The 15,152-nt window shown below is 43.1% G+C and overlaps 1 protein-coding gene across 4 annotated transcripts in view; it reads left to right on the top strand.

Annotated features, from left to right (window-relative positions):
* Positions 1-15,152, top strand: part of PAK3 (p21 (RAC1) activated kinase 3) — a 71,684-nt gene that overhangs the window by 23,345 nt on the left and 33,187 nt on the right. For all 4 annotated transcript variants that reach the window (XM_059859735.1, XM_059859736.1, XM_059859734.1 and 1 more), the window contains one exon: positions 10,937-11,133. In XM_059859735.1, the coding sequence (XP_059715718.1) occupies positions 10,959-11,133 (175 nt within the window). In that variant the 5' untranslated portion in view covers positions 10,937-10,958. Of the gene's footprint in view, positions 1-10,936; positions 11,134-15,152 lie in introns of those variants that run through there.

The following is a 15,152-nucleotide window of genomic DNA, read 5'->3' as shown; positions in this document are numbered from 1 at the left end:
TTGGTACTTTTGTACAGATTTGCAGTAGGATCTAAGGCTGCTTTAGAAGCATTTACTGAGCAATGGAGGCAGTTCCCTTTTACAGGAGCTGTTGCAGATAGCTCTACACATTTTGGACAGAGATCTTGAGATGAGAGTACCCTGGTGTGTTGGGAGTGGAAATGTCTTGGCTCTTGTCTGCTTATTTAAAAAGCTTTGGGTCCTTTTGCACCAGTGACTTGGAAAAGTGCTCCCACGTTCTGTAGACAAGGCATCTGTGGGTGCACAGAGAAGGTCAATGGTTTGTCCTTGCAAAAATTTGCTGGATACAGGAGTGAATCCCAGAAGTGTGACTCCCTGCTGGTTGCTCTAACTGTGTTCGTAGCATGTGTGATTTCCAAAATCAGAGTAGTCCCTGCTGGCTCAAGTATTCTCCCATTCAGGGACTGAGGCTGAGGTGTCCTGGATGCCACCACCTTTGGGGGCTTTTTGTCCCACTCCAACTCCTTACCTTGGTGGTTGCAGACTCTCTTCAGGAGGCTGTGGACAAGTGCAGAGGAATTGTGGCTAGATCCCCAAACACCTTTATTTTTTCATTTAGGTCATGAGAGGACAGTGAACTGTTTTCCTGTTGTAATGTGAAGTGAAGCAGGAAGGAATCTCCACTGCTCCACTCTGAAGCAGAAGATGATTTTTTTGAGCAATGAAGCGTTAAGTGTTGAATCCCTGTTTAAGCAGTTTAAAAATGCCATACCATTGTGGTAGCTGAGAAAATAACAGATTCTGTGTGTGAATCTTGTTTTGCTTTCTGCATATAGGTGTCATTTCTTCCCTGACCTATTTAAGAATAGCATTTTTATATTTGTTTTCCTGATCTTCCTATCCTGCTGCTCTGAAGCAAGGTCTTGCTGGCAACTAGAAATGAGTGAGTGCATGCAGTGACTGCTCCATTTCCCCCCTGCCTGCTCCAGATCCATGATACCCCCAAGGTAGATAGGCCATTATGCACAATAAGATCACTAACGTAGCAGGTGAGTATTAGATATATGAAGTTAGTCAGCTGTAAATAAAAGGCCTGGCAAAGAATAAAAGGCAAAACGTTGTCCCTGAGGAAGTAAATTGGGATATGATGTCTTCCTGCCCTAGTACCCTAAAGAGTTGATGCAAGATCTGGACCATATTCACCTCCCACATGAAAGGCATGTGGCAGCCTGGGCTTTGCCTTTTCCTTCCTTGGAGGCAGGAGCTGTGTCCTTCCAAACATACCATAATGCCTTGAGAAGATTGGTACAGCAAATCTCCTTGTGTGGTGTTGGTCTCTGTCTCTGCTTGTAGGATTTGGAGGTTTCAAGTCCATCCTGTGCTCTCCTTATCAGTGGTTGTTATCCAGCCCTGGTAGCTATATCCAGAGGATTCCCTGTTTTTTATTTTTGCTTCTTGTGATTTGTCTCCCAACTCTGCATAGCACTCCTGGGGTGGCCTTGAGTTCAGTCTTTTACATGTCAGATTCATCCTCTGGTACATGGGTTTGGTGTTCTTTACTACAGCAAGTTTCTCAGCTAATGTTTGCAAAGGCAAAATGAGCTAAATGGTGACTAGAATATGCTAGAAATGGCAACTGTCTATAAATTTCAATTATTGCATTATATTGCTGCTTTCTTGGCTCTTCCAGAGTTCTGTGGTAATTGTTGGCTTGATCTGCATGTGTCTGCTGAGCCATGGGCCAGTGGTTTATCAGCAGGTAGTTGTAGTCGGGACAGGCTGCCTTCTCTCTTGCCTTCCTGGAGAGCTGCACACCTCTCGAGGCAAAAGCAGCTCCTGCCCTGCCTGTGGGGACCATTGCAGGGAACAGGGCCCTGGCTCTTTCCCTGCTGAGCACTGTGAGTGTGGGCTGGAGTGGTGCTAGGCTGGGAGTTCAGAGGGTCATGTTTATCGTGGCACACCTTCTGGAAGTGTGTCAGGCAGAGAATAAACTGTGGAAAAACAGAGAAAGCAACAGCACCTGCAGAGAAAGCAACAGCACCTGCAGAGAAACCAGGGAAACTGGTCCTTTATTTTTTTTTTACTCTTCCTTCTTCTTCCAAACTTTTGATTTTTTTTTTTTTTTTGGTCATGTAAACAAAATGAAGAACATAATAGGCAGGATGATTAGTGGTTTATTAAAAGCAGCCTTAGTGCACCAGCTGGAGTTCAGTAGGAGTTTAGGCTGCCCAAAAATATTAACCAAAAGACTTTTTTATATATCTAATTTTGATTATGGACGTCCAAGCAAAAAGAGGCTTCCTTTGATACCTTTTATAAGATAAGAGAGAGAATAGTGATGGGAGCAAGCTTACGTCTGCCAAGCTCTCTGATTGCTTTGCCCTGATTGCTGGTTTTTAGCATGGGTGTAGCTGTGGATCAAAACTCTGCTTGAGAGTGGCCAAATTCAAGCTCCTGTGCTGGTGGTTTGTAGTGCTGTGAGCCTTTGCTGTGCTGCAACAGGACAGGCTGTGTGAATAAAACATGAGGTGTCTGCCTTGGGATGCTCTGGGTCCATTTTAAGATGATTCTGTGAGGTTGGTGGGTGAATGTTGCCCTGCTGAGAGTGTAGACAGAGCCCACTGTGTGGTGCTGTGCATGGAACTTGGGAGATAAACCCTACGCCCAAATGGATCCCCACCAGGGAGGCACAGGAGTTGGGGAAGAGCAAATAGGAGGTAGGAGAGCATGGTAGAGAGACTCACAAGCTGTCAAAGGCCAGCAGAAGAACTAACAGTTCAACCTGCACATCCTGAAGCTGTGTTGACAGAAGAAAGCAGAGTATTCCTGACAGCAGGAAGTGATGCTGTGGCCCTTATGTGGTTCCAGGTGCATTGGTGTAACAGAGCTTTGTATCTTCTACAGAAAGGGACATGCAGGGTGTGTAAAAGTAAATGATTGCAATATCACAGCATGATTTTTCCTGGGCATTTCTCACATATAGGTGAGCATGTGGGGGAGCCTGCTACCTAGCTAGGCTAATGTTGATTTACCTTCAACATGCCTTTAACAGAGAAGATGAGAGAAGGGGTGAAATTTTTGTGCTGAGTTGCAACAGTTGGGTTCTTTGAATGTAATGAGAGTCTGATTCCCACCATATATATATGAGTATTGTTCTAACCCTGGCAGATCAATAATTCAAGGTACTATTGCACTCTTAACTGTTTCCAGGACCAGGCCCAAATTTGGGTTTACTGGACCACTTTGGGGCTTTGATCAACTAAGTGAGCCACAAGTGTTCAGCTTGAACCTGCCAAAGATCCAGCAGTTTGTTACAGAGCCTTCCTGGGGTGAGGGATTGCTGCCTGTCAGGTAGGTTGGAATCAGACTGGTGCATTTTAATTGTCTCTAGCTTAAAATAAGGGCTGGCATCTCATACCCCATCTTGGACAGTGCTTCAAGATTGGCTCCAAGTTGCTGATTCAAATTAGAACTCAAACCATTTGTCTTGGTCGTTTTTAATCTGAATTAAGTTAATGAAATTTTTATTGAGGCAGTTGTGATGTTGGTGTCTCTGTTGAGTAGCTTTTCTTTGTCTACATTTGAGTCCTCCTGGAGAACAAAAGTGAACCTGAGGCCTCAGCTCTGAACTAGAAATAATAATGTCCATATGGAGAATTATTTCAGTCTATCTGCAATGGTTTAAATCCACATTTCATTTCACACAGTCTCTTTCATGTGTAGACAAGGGCAAAGGATTCAATTCTGTGGAATGTGGGATATTTGAGCGGCACAGTTGATTTTGAGACATCTCTTCCAGCTTTGTGGAGCCCTTCAGCTGTGTAAATAAAAAGCAAAACAGGGAGTGGGTTTTGTTTTTTTTGGTTTTTTTTCTTGCATATAAATACCTTTTCCAGCTACTTTTTCATAGTTTCTTATCTATCCTAGAGAAATGTTTCCTACTACATTAGAAAAAAACTGGTCTGTGGTATTCTTCACTGTTTTTTCCTTTAGCTGCTTCTGGAGTGCCCATTGCTGTCAGTCTTGGCATGTCTCCAGATTCAGTAACTTAGAGCACAACCTTTTTGTTTCAAACCACGATTCAAAAGCACATGACAAAAATACCCATGTAGCTGTCTGGGTTTGGGTGTGAGTGGATGGAGGTGTTGGTGGCTCTTCCCAAGGCATTCAGGAGAGTGGAAGCTCTCCCCTTGCTCTCTCTGGGGGGCAGAAGCTTCCAGCTGGCTTTTCTGCATCATCACAGTATGTCCATAGCCTTTATCATATGAAGTAAAGTCACTTTTTCTATCAAAATAATCACCAGTTTACAATGCTGTGAGGTGCTCACTTCTGTAACCTGCAGGAATGTTCTTCCTTTCCTTGCTGTGCTGTGATGGTGTGTCATTACTGAATGCCTGGACAAGCTTTAATGGGGGAAGCTGTTTACCTGCTGCTCACCCTCTGTACACACACTTCTTCCCCTCCCAGGTCATGTAACCATCCCAAAGCTCAATCAGTTTAGTAAGTGGCCAGGATTCCAGCAGGAGCACAATTTGAATGGATTGCTTTTGTTTTGATGTGATCAAAAAGCACCCACAAAGAAAATATTTTGGGCTAGGGGTGTTCTCCAGTAGGGTGGAGAGGAATTTTCTCCAGTTTTTCTTTCATCGTGTCCTGCAGCTATGCTGAAGCCTCAGCACCCTTGTTCATGTTATCTCACATTAGGCACTGGTTAAGCACAGCCCTTAAATATACACCTAACTTTAAACATTGCTGGCTTTACTATGCAAAAGTAATTCTGTTTTGCTTTTTTGGGGCCATGGCCTGAACAGCCACAGCTTTGTACAGAAGGGGAAAGTGAGAAAACCTGGGCAAGTCCCAGTTCTAGTTGCACTTGGGAGAGTGGAGCTGTGTGAGGAGCTGTGAAGCCTTTGCACTGGGAGCAGGTCCAGGGTGCTGGGAGTCTGCAGAGCAGCAGCTTCAGCAGTGGGGAGAGGCACATGAATGGGTGTGCTGAGGGGGATTCAGAGATGAAAGCCAGATGTGTTCTGTAAAGTGTTGTCTGTGGTTGCATTGGCAGTATGCAGAAAAGGAGTTGAAGAGTTGTGGAAAGAAATGTAGTTAGGTAGGTTATGTATTTGAAGAGGGGAGATGGATCCTTGAAGGCCATGAACTGAAAATGCTGTCAAATGCTAATTGAGCAAGGGGGAAAGTATATTTTCAGGTTATTTCCATCAGTTGTGACAAGCTCCACTGTTTAATTCTCAGCTCTTAGCAATTAAACTGGGTGATTCAAGGTCCAGACAAAGGACATAATAATTTAAATTAAAAGAAATGTTTAGTTAAAAGCATTACATTCACAGCTACTGCATGAATATTCTTTCTGTATTCACTGACATTCTGTATTCATTATTGCTACAAGTACACTGTCAAGAGGGAATTTTAAACCAATATTAGTAAGTCACTCTATAAAACTCTTAATGCTGCAATTCCTAACAGAAGTTTGTTTATCCCATCTCAGAATGGATGTTTCCATTTCAAGTACTTGGGACCAAGGTAGTTTTAATGGGATACAACCTGAATTCAAAATGTGCCCTCCACACAGAGAGCTTCTTATGAACAGCTAGTTCAGAGGCCAAAAGTTGCTTGTAGCAAGTACAGAGGATAACTTCTGAATAAATGAATATATTGGAGGGAGTCATAAGCTGCTTACAGGCTGTTTGCAAACAGGAACAGAGAGTACATTCATCAAAGAAATTACTCAGTTTGAATAATTTGTTCAGCTCAGAGCATGTTTACCTGGCTGTGAGGGGAATGGGGAAGTTTAATTGGCAAATGTTTGTATTGTGCTTTGAGACAGTTGTATGAAAGGCTCTATGAAAGGGAAGCGTTCTTGTTGTTTCTCGGGTTATAATTCCTTCTGTAGTTTGTGTGAATGCAGCCTTTTCTTCAGGGTTGTGTGAAGAAGGGATGCAGTGGTTGTTTTGGACCACGTTCATGTGGGGGAGGTCCTACAAAAGATGTCTTCAATTCAGAGGGCACCCTGGCTGTGTCTGCCCTGCCTGCAGAGCCAGCCCCACACACCTGCACAGTCTGCAGGCGCCCGAGGTGGAAGCAGCTGAGCACAGACTGCCCTGAGTACCCAGACAGAATTGTCTCTGCTTCAGCTGATGCTGAATATGGCCATTTTTTATCAAAAAGGTCTCAGTATTGTATTTTAACTTACCCACGTTTTACAGAGAAGACAGTAAACATCTTCCACAAAAGTAATGAAATCATGACTTTGTCTGTTCTGTCCAGCTCCCTGTCTGCTCTTTGAATGAGCTGTAAGAAAACTGCAAGTGAACGTGCAGATGTAGGAGAGCAGATACAGGGCTGAACTGGGCTGGGAAATACTCTGTAAATACCTGAACAGAGTGTCTCAGTACTCAATATCTAGAGAGAATCCTTCTCAGTTACATCACCATTGATTTTTGGAAATGGATAAGTGTCACTGGAAGCAAAATTTGGCCCATACAACTAAGTAATAAATATCTTTTTGCAGGAAGTATATTTATAAACAAAGAGTGAGCCTTGGATCTTCAGGTTACATTTGCAAAGCTGCTGCCTGAAAATTGGCATGGTTCCTTCCAGTCAAGTGATCTTGGAGACAGTTTTGCTGCATCACAAGCAGCAGTAGTATCTCTGAGGCTTTGGAAAGGAACACCAGTGTCTCTGCAAACAGGATACTGTTTGTGAGTTTTAATTGGAACCAGTCATGTTTGAAGGATGCAGACTTTGAAATAGCAGGGCCAACCTAAGAAAGCTATTGAAGATCTATCCACAGTGTTCCCCAGATACACAGGGGTGAAGAGCTTACTGAGATCAAGGCCCAGCATGAGATTCTGCTCTGAACTTGAACTGAATTGAACAAATCTTTTGTGTGTATATTATGTTTTGAAGTAATTTGAGTGCTTCAGATATCTTCCTTCCTCTCCTCCCTAGCTTGTCAAGGACTAGATGCAGAAATATTATGAGACAGGCTTTTGCAAAGGGGGAATTGAGTCACAGAGAAGCTGAATGCCATATATTTAAAGTCAGTGTTTGTCTTCTTACTTAACAAAACTGGTGATTAGAAGAGGTAAGGAGGAAGGAAATGGATGTTGGGTCATCTTCTATAACCCTGTAATAGTTATGCAGAGGCAAGTGACCTGGCTGAGAATTTAATTTTAGCTTTTGCCATTTGGCTGGGAAACTCTAGCTAACACACTCGAATACACTGTTGTATTTTGGTACAACACTGTCTCTTTAAATGCTTCCTTAAGGCTGAAGGGCAGTGACAAGATTTTTCTCTGGAAGTAGGTAGTTGTTGGTCACCTGTCCTCTTTGTTGCACGAGTGTGATTGTCTTACAAATTCCTTTTAAAAGGGTTACCAGCACTGCCTTGGTTGCACTAATGGGGTCCTTGAGGACTGAGATGAGGAAAATCTGTTGATTGTGCACTCCATTCTCTTGGTGAGCACCAGCTGGCCTCTCCAGATGCTGTCCCTGCTGACAGCCTGGGTGGCTCTCATGGCCCTGGTGGGTATGGTCAAATGCTCTGGTAGCTGTGTTGTTTCAGCTTAAAAACCAGCACAAACCTACCAAAAAAACTCCACGCCCCAAAACTCCCAAACAATTTAAAAAAATGCCTGAAGAAAAAAAGAGAAATAACACCAGAATTTGATGGACTCAATATATGGATATGCCATAGTAATTTCCAATAGACAGAAAGTGTGTTTTGATTGAGTTAGTCAGAAGTAGACTAGCAGGACCAAGGACTTGTTATAATGACAGGGAAACCTGGCCCAAGAATAGAGTATAACTTGAGCTATCTGTAGTTGACATTTCTCTGCAGTGTAGATCTGAGAGTTTTCCCAGCTGAATAGATTTTATTGCCCCTCCATTCATTACAGGTTTTCTCTAAGTTTGGGTTGGAGTAAATCAGTACAAAACACTTAAAATCTGAAGTTTTGCATGATAGTGAATGTTCTTTTGTCATGATGCAGTGGTACATGAAAAATCTCAAAATTAGAATTAATGGAAGAGCAGATAGATTCCTCTGACATCTTAACTCTTTTGGTGTGTATTGTTTTGTGGTTTGCTTTAGTCTTGATTTAGACCAGCTTTAGAAAGTTAGTATCAGCCATTAAACCTTCTAGGCTATCTTCCCCTGCTTTTTTTTTTCTTCCTGGTTTAGAAGTGCATAAAAGAGCTTTGTACAGTTCTTGAAACTGAGCCTGAAACAGCTCTGAACAAAATATAGTGTTCCTTTCAAAATCTTGGAAATGATTACATCATAGGCAAATTGGGCCAGAAACTGTTAATAGTATTCTTTGTGGGATGAAATCTCATGGGAGGACCTATTTCAGCAGACTGGCATTGTTTACAAATAGATGCAGTGACAGGTACAGTTGTCCCATTCTGAGGGACAACTGAAAGTGTGGCCTATAATGAACTTCTCAATATAACTGACTTACTTTTGATAACAAGCTGAAAATGTGCCTTGGTGCTCCTGTGGTCAACTTCACACTGATCATCCTGGGAGGGAAGGCTGTATTTGGCCCTGAAAAATTATTTGTAGGTGGCTTAAAGAGAAAATAAAAGCCTTGCTTGCATAAGCTCCTGGTCTTTGAGAATTGTTGGAGACATAGGGAGCTGTGTCCAGATGTCTCTGCTGGGCTTCATAAGCTAGGAACTCTGCACAGAAACCTGGGCAGCATGCACCTTACCCTTCAGCAGGATAACAAACACAGCACATGTGGATCTCCCTGGTACCATACAGTGGTTTTCATTACTGGCTCCCCCCCCACACATTCCTTACTAGAAAACCTTCTGCATTTCAGGATGGAAATCACAAAGATTAGGAATATTAACTGTTTGACCTCAATCTATAAAAGCATTTAGTTCTCTAGGTAAGTAGGCTAGTCTGTACTTGAAAACTACACTGGCACAGGCTCTGGTCTGGGCACAGTTACAGCTGTTTCTGGGTGATAGAAAGCACTTTACTGCCTGTGTATGTGCTTCTACAGGAGGGTGAGCTGCGTTCCTCCATCACCAGAGCACATCTTTACCTGGACAGTGGGACTGTGTGAGCAGGGCCATCTCTTGGGAACCAGACACATGCTGGGGACCATGGCTTTTCTGAAGGATCACTTTTCTTTCCCAGATGGTGTGGTTCAAGAGACAGACACATCTTTCTCTCTGACAGCTGCCTCCAATACATTACTCCATTAGTTACAAGTGTGTGATATTTTCCAAGCTTTTAGGCCTGAAGGCAAAGCCCTAGAGAGCCACACCTGGTCAATGGCTGCCTGTGGTTCAGTGTTACCTGCAGTTACAGGTGGAGGTGAGCAGCCCCATGGTGTAGTGGAGGTCTGGCAGTTGACACAGGGTGAGCCTATGATAGACATCCTCTTTGGATGGTGAACACCCATTGATCTACCACCAGAGCAATTGTTTGAAGTCTCCCTAATTTGCTGTAGGGAAAAGATGCTGGAGAAGGTCAGGTCACTGATTTAACACAAACCAGTTGAAGGCACCTGGGAAGGTGCTCATTCAAACTGGTCCCCCGATGGAGGTGAACAACTGGGGTTAGTAGCAGCTTCAAGTGTGTGTTTGTGAATTAGGGTCTCCAGGATCACTGCTTCATGCTGTCTGCTGTCTGTTCTAGGGAGGAGACTGGGACCCAGCTGTTGCTAGAGTTTTCAGCTGTATGACCTTGGGACGGGTCCGTGGGATCCCATGGAGATGTAGATATTTGGGGACAGATGGAAACTAGAGGTGTGATGGTATATTTCATTTGTTCTTTTCACTGGACTGGTGCTTTGAATCTCAAATCTGACTTTTTGGGATTTAATTTAGATGAAATTAAAAATATAAGTCAAGTAATTTTAAAAAGTGATCATTTTATGTGTGAAAATTTAAAAATGGTAACAAAGACTAAAATACCCATGTCATGAAAAACAGTCTGAAGTGAACGTCTCTAAATGTTTCAGTTGATCATTTAGCTTTTACTTGTAAGATCAGTTAAGGCAATGTGGATTTCATTATTTCCTATTAATGTACCACCCATAAATCTGGCAAAATTACAGTTATATCGAAGTAAATGTGTTTGTTGAAAATGTTAATCTCTGTTCTAGTAAAAAAAAAACCAAAGCAACCCAAGACCAACCACAGAACCCCCAAAACTCTCAACTATGTCAGCTTTACCTGGCCAAAGAAAGAGCAGCTGGAGCTTCAGGGCCTCTCTGTGTGACAGTCACCATGCTTGGTTGATAGTTCTGGAAAAAACCCTACATCTTCCATAGCTGAAAAACAAGTTGCTTCACTGTAAATTCAAGAGAGTAGCTGATGAGGGCAGTAGCTTGTGTTACTTGTGAATCAGCGTGACTAGAGATCCAGAACACATTCACAGTGATGTGCATGTGCCTTCCGTAAAAGGAGCCGCATTGATTTTAGGGGATGGATGACAAGGTGCCTGTAGAATCATAACCTTTAAAAAGATGCAGTATAGCCCCAATCACTTCTGATCTGTCTGAAATTATACTCTATTTTTGGGTCTTAAAGCAGTTAATTTTATGAAGTGTTGCTGGCTACCCATATCCCCTCAACGAGGATATTGTTTCTTACATAATAAAAAATGATTGAGTACAATGCCAGGTAGTTTCAGTAAGTCATTTAACTTTTACTTTGGAAGTCTGTTTGAGAGGAAAATTTGGATTGCAAACAACTACAGGGAAATAGTTATAAATAAAAACTGCAAAAATGTATCACAGGGATAAAGAAAAATCTGTATTTTAATGGTAATACTTTTCTTTTTAGGAATTAGCCAGTCAGTTTATTTACCAGCAGCAACCTTATTCAGAGCAGACTTCTAATAGAGAGATTTTCTCATCCCACTAGAAAGCTTTTCCTGCCCAAGCCACCAGCCTTAGCATCCTCCCTTGACAGGCATGTTTTGTGTTGTGCTTTGCAGGAGGCTGTGAGGGCTGCTGAAGATGTCAGATAGTCTGGATATTGAAGAGAAACCTCCAGCTCCGCCGTTGAGAATGAACAGCAACAATCGCGATTCTTCAGCGTTAAACCACAGCTCCAAACCGCTCCCCATGGCCCCCGAGGAGAAGAACAAGAAAGCCAGGCTGCGCTCCATCTTCCCAGGAGGAGGGGATAAAAGTAAAGTATCAGCACTGCGGATGGGGGCTCCTTCTCTGGGATTTCTGGTGGTCATTGGTTTTCGTGTTTATTTTCTGCCACTGTTTTCTTTCTGTTTCGGTTGCAGGCCATGGTACCAAAGCCTTCTGTTCCAGTTACTCTAGAAACACATTTCAAAAGAGGAGGAGGTGTTCAGTCAGTTACTTTCTTGTCTATGAAAAGACACTAAAATGTGCACACATTGTGCAACTTGCCTTTTAAAAATAACTTTATAGTTATACTGGGGAATCCTTTCCTTTGGATTTTGTTTTGCATTAGCAGTAAATACAGAGATGAGGATGTGTCCTTGTGAAAATACATTCACAGAAGTGACAGGGCAATATGCTTGACACTTTGGGATTTTTTTAATGCATTTATATTCCAAGAACAGGAACAAAGCTTGTTTGTTTGGCAGTGAAAGTGGATACAGAATGGCTTGGTTTATAACCTGCTAGGGGTGGATGCAGTGAGAGAGTCTTTTAAACATGCAGCAAACAGCATTTCAGTTGCATTCTTTGAAATGCATTTGTGAAAAGGAGTGTGTTTTGAGTTAGCTTATTTGCAGGTTTAAGGGAAGGGATCTTCTTTATTTCTAGTGCCATGGGAACTGACGGGCTGCACCTGTAAGGCTGATGTCACTGCAAGACCGCTCTTTATTATCTTTGGAGGGTTGGGGTCACTGGGGGATGTTTCTGATGATGGAAGCAATGCAAATGTCAATCTTTCTTTAAGAAGGAGGCCAGTAGTCTCACCTTGGTCCTTGGGAAGGTGGTAGAGAAGATCTTCCTGGAAACCATTTCCATGCAATTGAAGGATAAGAACATGGTTCAGGAATAGTCAGCATGGATTTGTGGAGGGGAATTCATGCTGAACCATACTGACATCCTTTTACCTTGAAGTGACAGGCTTGGTGGTGAAGGGGGAGCAGTGGTGTTACTTGTGCTTTAGTAAGGTGCTCAGCAGAGCTTCTCAAGTATCCTCACAGACAGACTGGTGAGGTACAGTATAGATAAGTGTACAGTGAGGTAGACTGAAAACTGGCTGAAGTGCTGGGCTCAGAGGTTGTGGTCAGCAGCATGAAGTCCAGCTGGATTTCAGGAGTGATTCTGTCTTCAGTGTCCCTCCAGGAAGAGCTCAGAACTATGGAACTGTGGTCATTCCCTTGGAGCTGCAGCTTACCTCTGCTGCCCCATTCATGAGGCTTCATGAGGTTGTGTGGAGCAGCTGGAGATAGTCTGGCATTCAAAACTCCTCATAGGCAGTAGAAGGCACAGTGGCAGTCCCATTCTTCCCCTCAGCCATGGACAATCCTGACGATTTTTCTGATGTGAGGGCTGTAACTGGATGGGCCCTTTTCTTAGGCAGACCTGGCTGGTTCACTCTGCAGGTTGTTCCCCCAAATGTCCCCTTCAGGGAACAAAATTAATTTTCGATTGATTCTTTTTAAAGGCCAAAATGAAGGTTTCTCCCAGCTTGCTTAATTCCTGGAAAGACTTGGATCACTTCTTCTCCTGAGTGCTAGCAGGATGCTATTATCCCTATCCAAGAAAGCATTTCTTAATGAGGAGATGCTGTGTAAAATGCATGCAGAGAAGGGGAGACCCAGACAGAACTCCTCCTCGAAATGATCAGTGACATTAAAAATGTAATTAACTACCAGTCAGAGCAATCTTGGGGAACATACAAGTGTCACGATTTTAAATGTGACCGTGAGGAAAAGTCAGGTAAGATTTATAGCTTAATTTTGTGGGGTGAAATAATAAATGGAGGAAGTTTAGCTTGACTGGCCAAGTCCCTTGAGGTAGTTTCACTACAGGGTTGGTTTGTGGGTTCAGGGTATCAGCTGGCCTGTGTGTGCTTCATAGACTCCGTGACACATTTTTGAGAGTCCTGCTTATAAAACAGAAGGTGATTGATATGTCTGCTCTCATCTAGTACAGTGCTTTGCAGCATCACTATGTTAAATCCATAGTTCATCACTGGTGCAAGTCACTAGAATGTGAAGAAAACACCATGGCAGGGTATTTCTGCTTGAACCTGCAGGAGCTTTGTTGTCTTTCATTTGCTCCCAGACAGGAGGGATGTGAGGATAGATACGGTACAGTGTGTTCTCTCCAAGGCTGTGGCGTGTGTCAGGACTGCTGTGCCTGGGCACCAGAAATCTTTTGCAGTCCCTCCCCTCCTGGAGTGCAGCATTTTCAGTTAGAGTTTGAGCACTTGTTTTTAAAACCTAGTTTTGGCAAGCCAGTGATGGCAATGTGGAGCCCTTCTGTGGATCTGCAGTTGAAATAAACCATTTAGGCAGTAGTGTCCTGCCCCTTCCCCCAGCACCAGACCTCCTCATGTTCCTTGTATAGCTCCTCTCACTCTCGTCTCTGGGCTAAGGTACCCCCGTTCCTGAGGACAGGAAGCCAAGGCAGACAACTGAAATCAGTTTCCAGTATCATGCAGGCAATCTGTGTGGAATAAGGAGCTGAACTTGTTCTGCTGGAGCTGTGAAATTGGTCTTCCTGCCTCAGAGATCATCATGGTGTTAGGAGCCACAGTGGAGTCACAGCAGTAGTGCTTCATTCAGCAGAAGTGTTACCTCAGCAGAAATGGCTTGGTTCTTCCAGTTGTGTGATGCAGGCTTGTTCTTTCATTAACCCCCTGTGATGCTGTGAAATAAATTCACTGTGTGTGCACTGGGGACTCCATGAGGGCGCTGCAGAGCATTCAGCCTAAAGAAGTCAGGAGGAGGCTGACCTGCACAGCTCAGGTGTCCATCCATGTTGAGTTCCTGGGTGAATGATGCCACTTCCATTGAAGCTGCTTTAGACTTGGCTGCAGAGGGGAGCAGAGTCTGGCCTTTAGGCAACTGGTCACCTCCTGTACAGAAAAACCAGAAAAGAGGGAAGGAGGAAAACTCAGCAGAGTAAAGATCAATGGAGCAAGAAAAGAGGACAAGGCTACAGGAGGAGCAGGTTAGGAAGGAGGACAGGAGGACAAGTGTGAGAGGCAGTGGAAGAAAGAGGGAATGGAGGAAAGAGCAGAGTTGAAGAGGAGGTGAGCCAACAGGAAGGCATAAACATGAGGTCAAACCCTTCCTCTTTCTCTGAGAAAAGCTGCTACTTAGCTGAGTCACATTTTTCTCCCAAGCAACTGCTCTTTTAACATATTGGTGGTGATGGTGATGCAGACTGGAAAACAGAACAATCTTTCTTTGTTCTGTTTTAACCTGTCATAGGTGCTGAGGTGGTGTGGAGGCCATACCTCATGGCTAACTTTGTGCAGCAGGAGTATATTGTGGAGGGCATTTACAAGAAAATCAAATCAAATCTTGCATCCAGTGAAGTCAGGTGCTTCAAAAAAGTCATGTCTTTTCATATAATTTTGCCAGCTTGTGTGAAATAGGAATTATATGATTTGCAGAGCCCAGACAGAAACATCAATGTTTTTACACTGGGAAGAGATGAGGGTGTAGTAAAAAGATGTTTAATTCTGTAATTCATTTATAGTGTATCAGCATTTGGACCATAGGTGTTATATCACAGGTCCATGAAGCAAATGAACCAGATCTTGGGGAATGAGCTGGGTCACTTGTCCTCCAGCAGGAGAATCCTAGAATGGACAAATGCTGCTTTCGGTGGAACATTTCTATATAATCCTTTATTTCACTTCTAGATTTGACTGCTGTTTTGAACTGAATTTGATAGTCCTTAAATGTAATTTTTCCTGCAATATCTTGCAAATGATGAGGTAGAAGAAGCCAGTTTTGTTATTTACACACAGATGACATCTTCTACCTGGCGTGTGTCCTGAAAATTAAACAACATCATCTTAGTGATAAAAGAAGGGGAAAGCCTTTGCATTTGTATTTTATATATTGCTGTCATCTTTACTGAATGCTAAATGAAAATATTTCATTGGTGAACAATGTGTAATAGTGTGCAGCGCAGATAAAAGGTGACAATTATTTAATGAGGATTGAATGCAGCAACACAGAGAAAGGATTAGAAGCA

Source organism: Haemorhous mexicanus, chromosome 14, assembly GCF_027477595.1.
Source record: "Haemorhous mexicanus isolate bHaeMex1 chromosome 14, bHaeMex1.pri, whole genome shotgun sequence".
Lineage (NCBI taxonomy): Eukaryota > Metazoa > Chordata > Aves > Passeriformes > Fringillidae > Haemorhous > Haemorhous mexicanus.
This window is presented reverse-complemented; position numbering and strand designations above follow the sequence as displayed.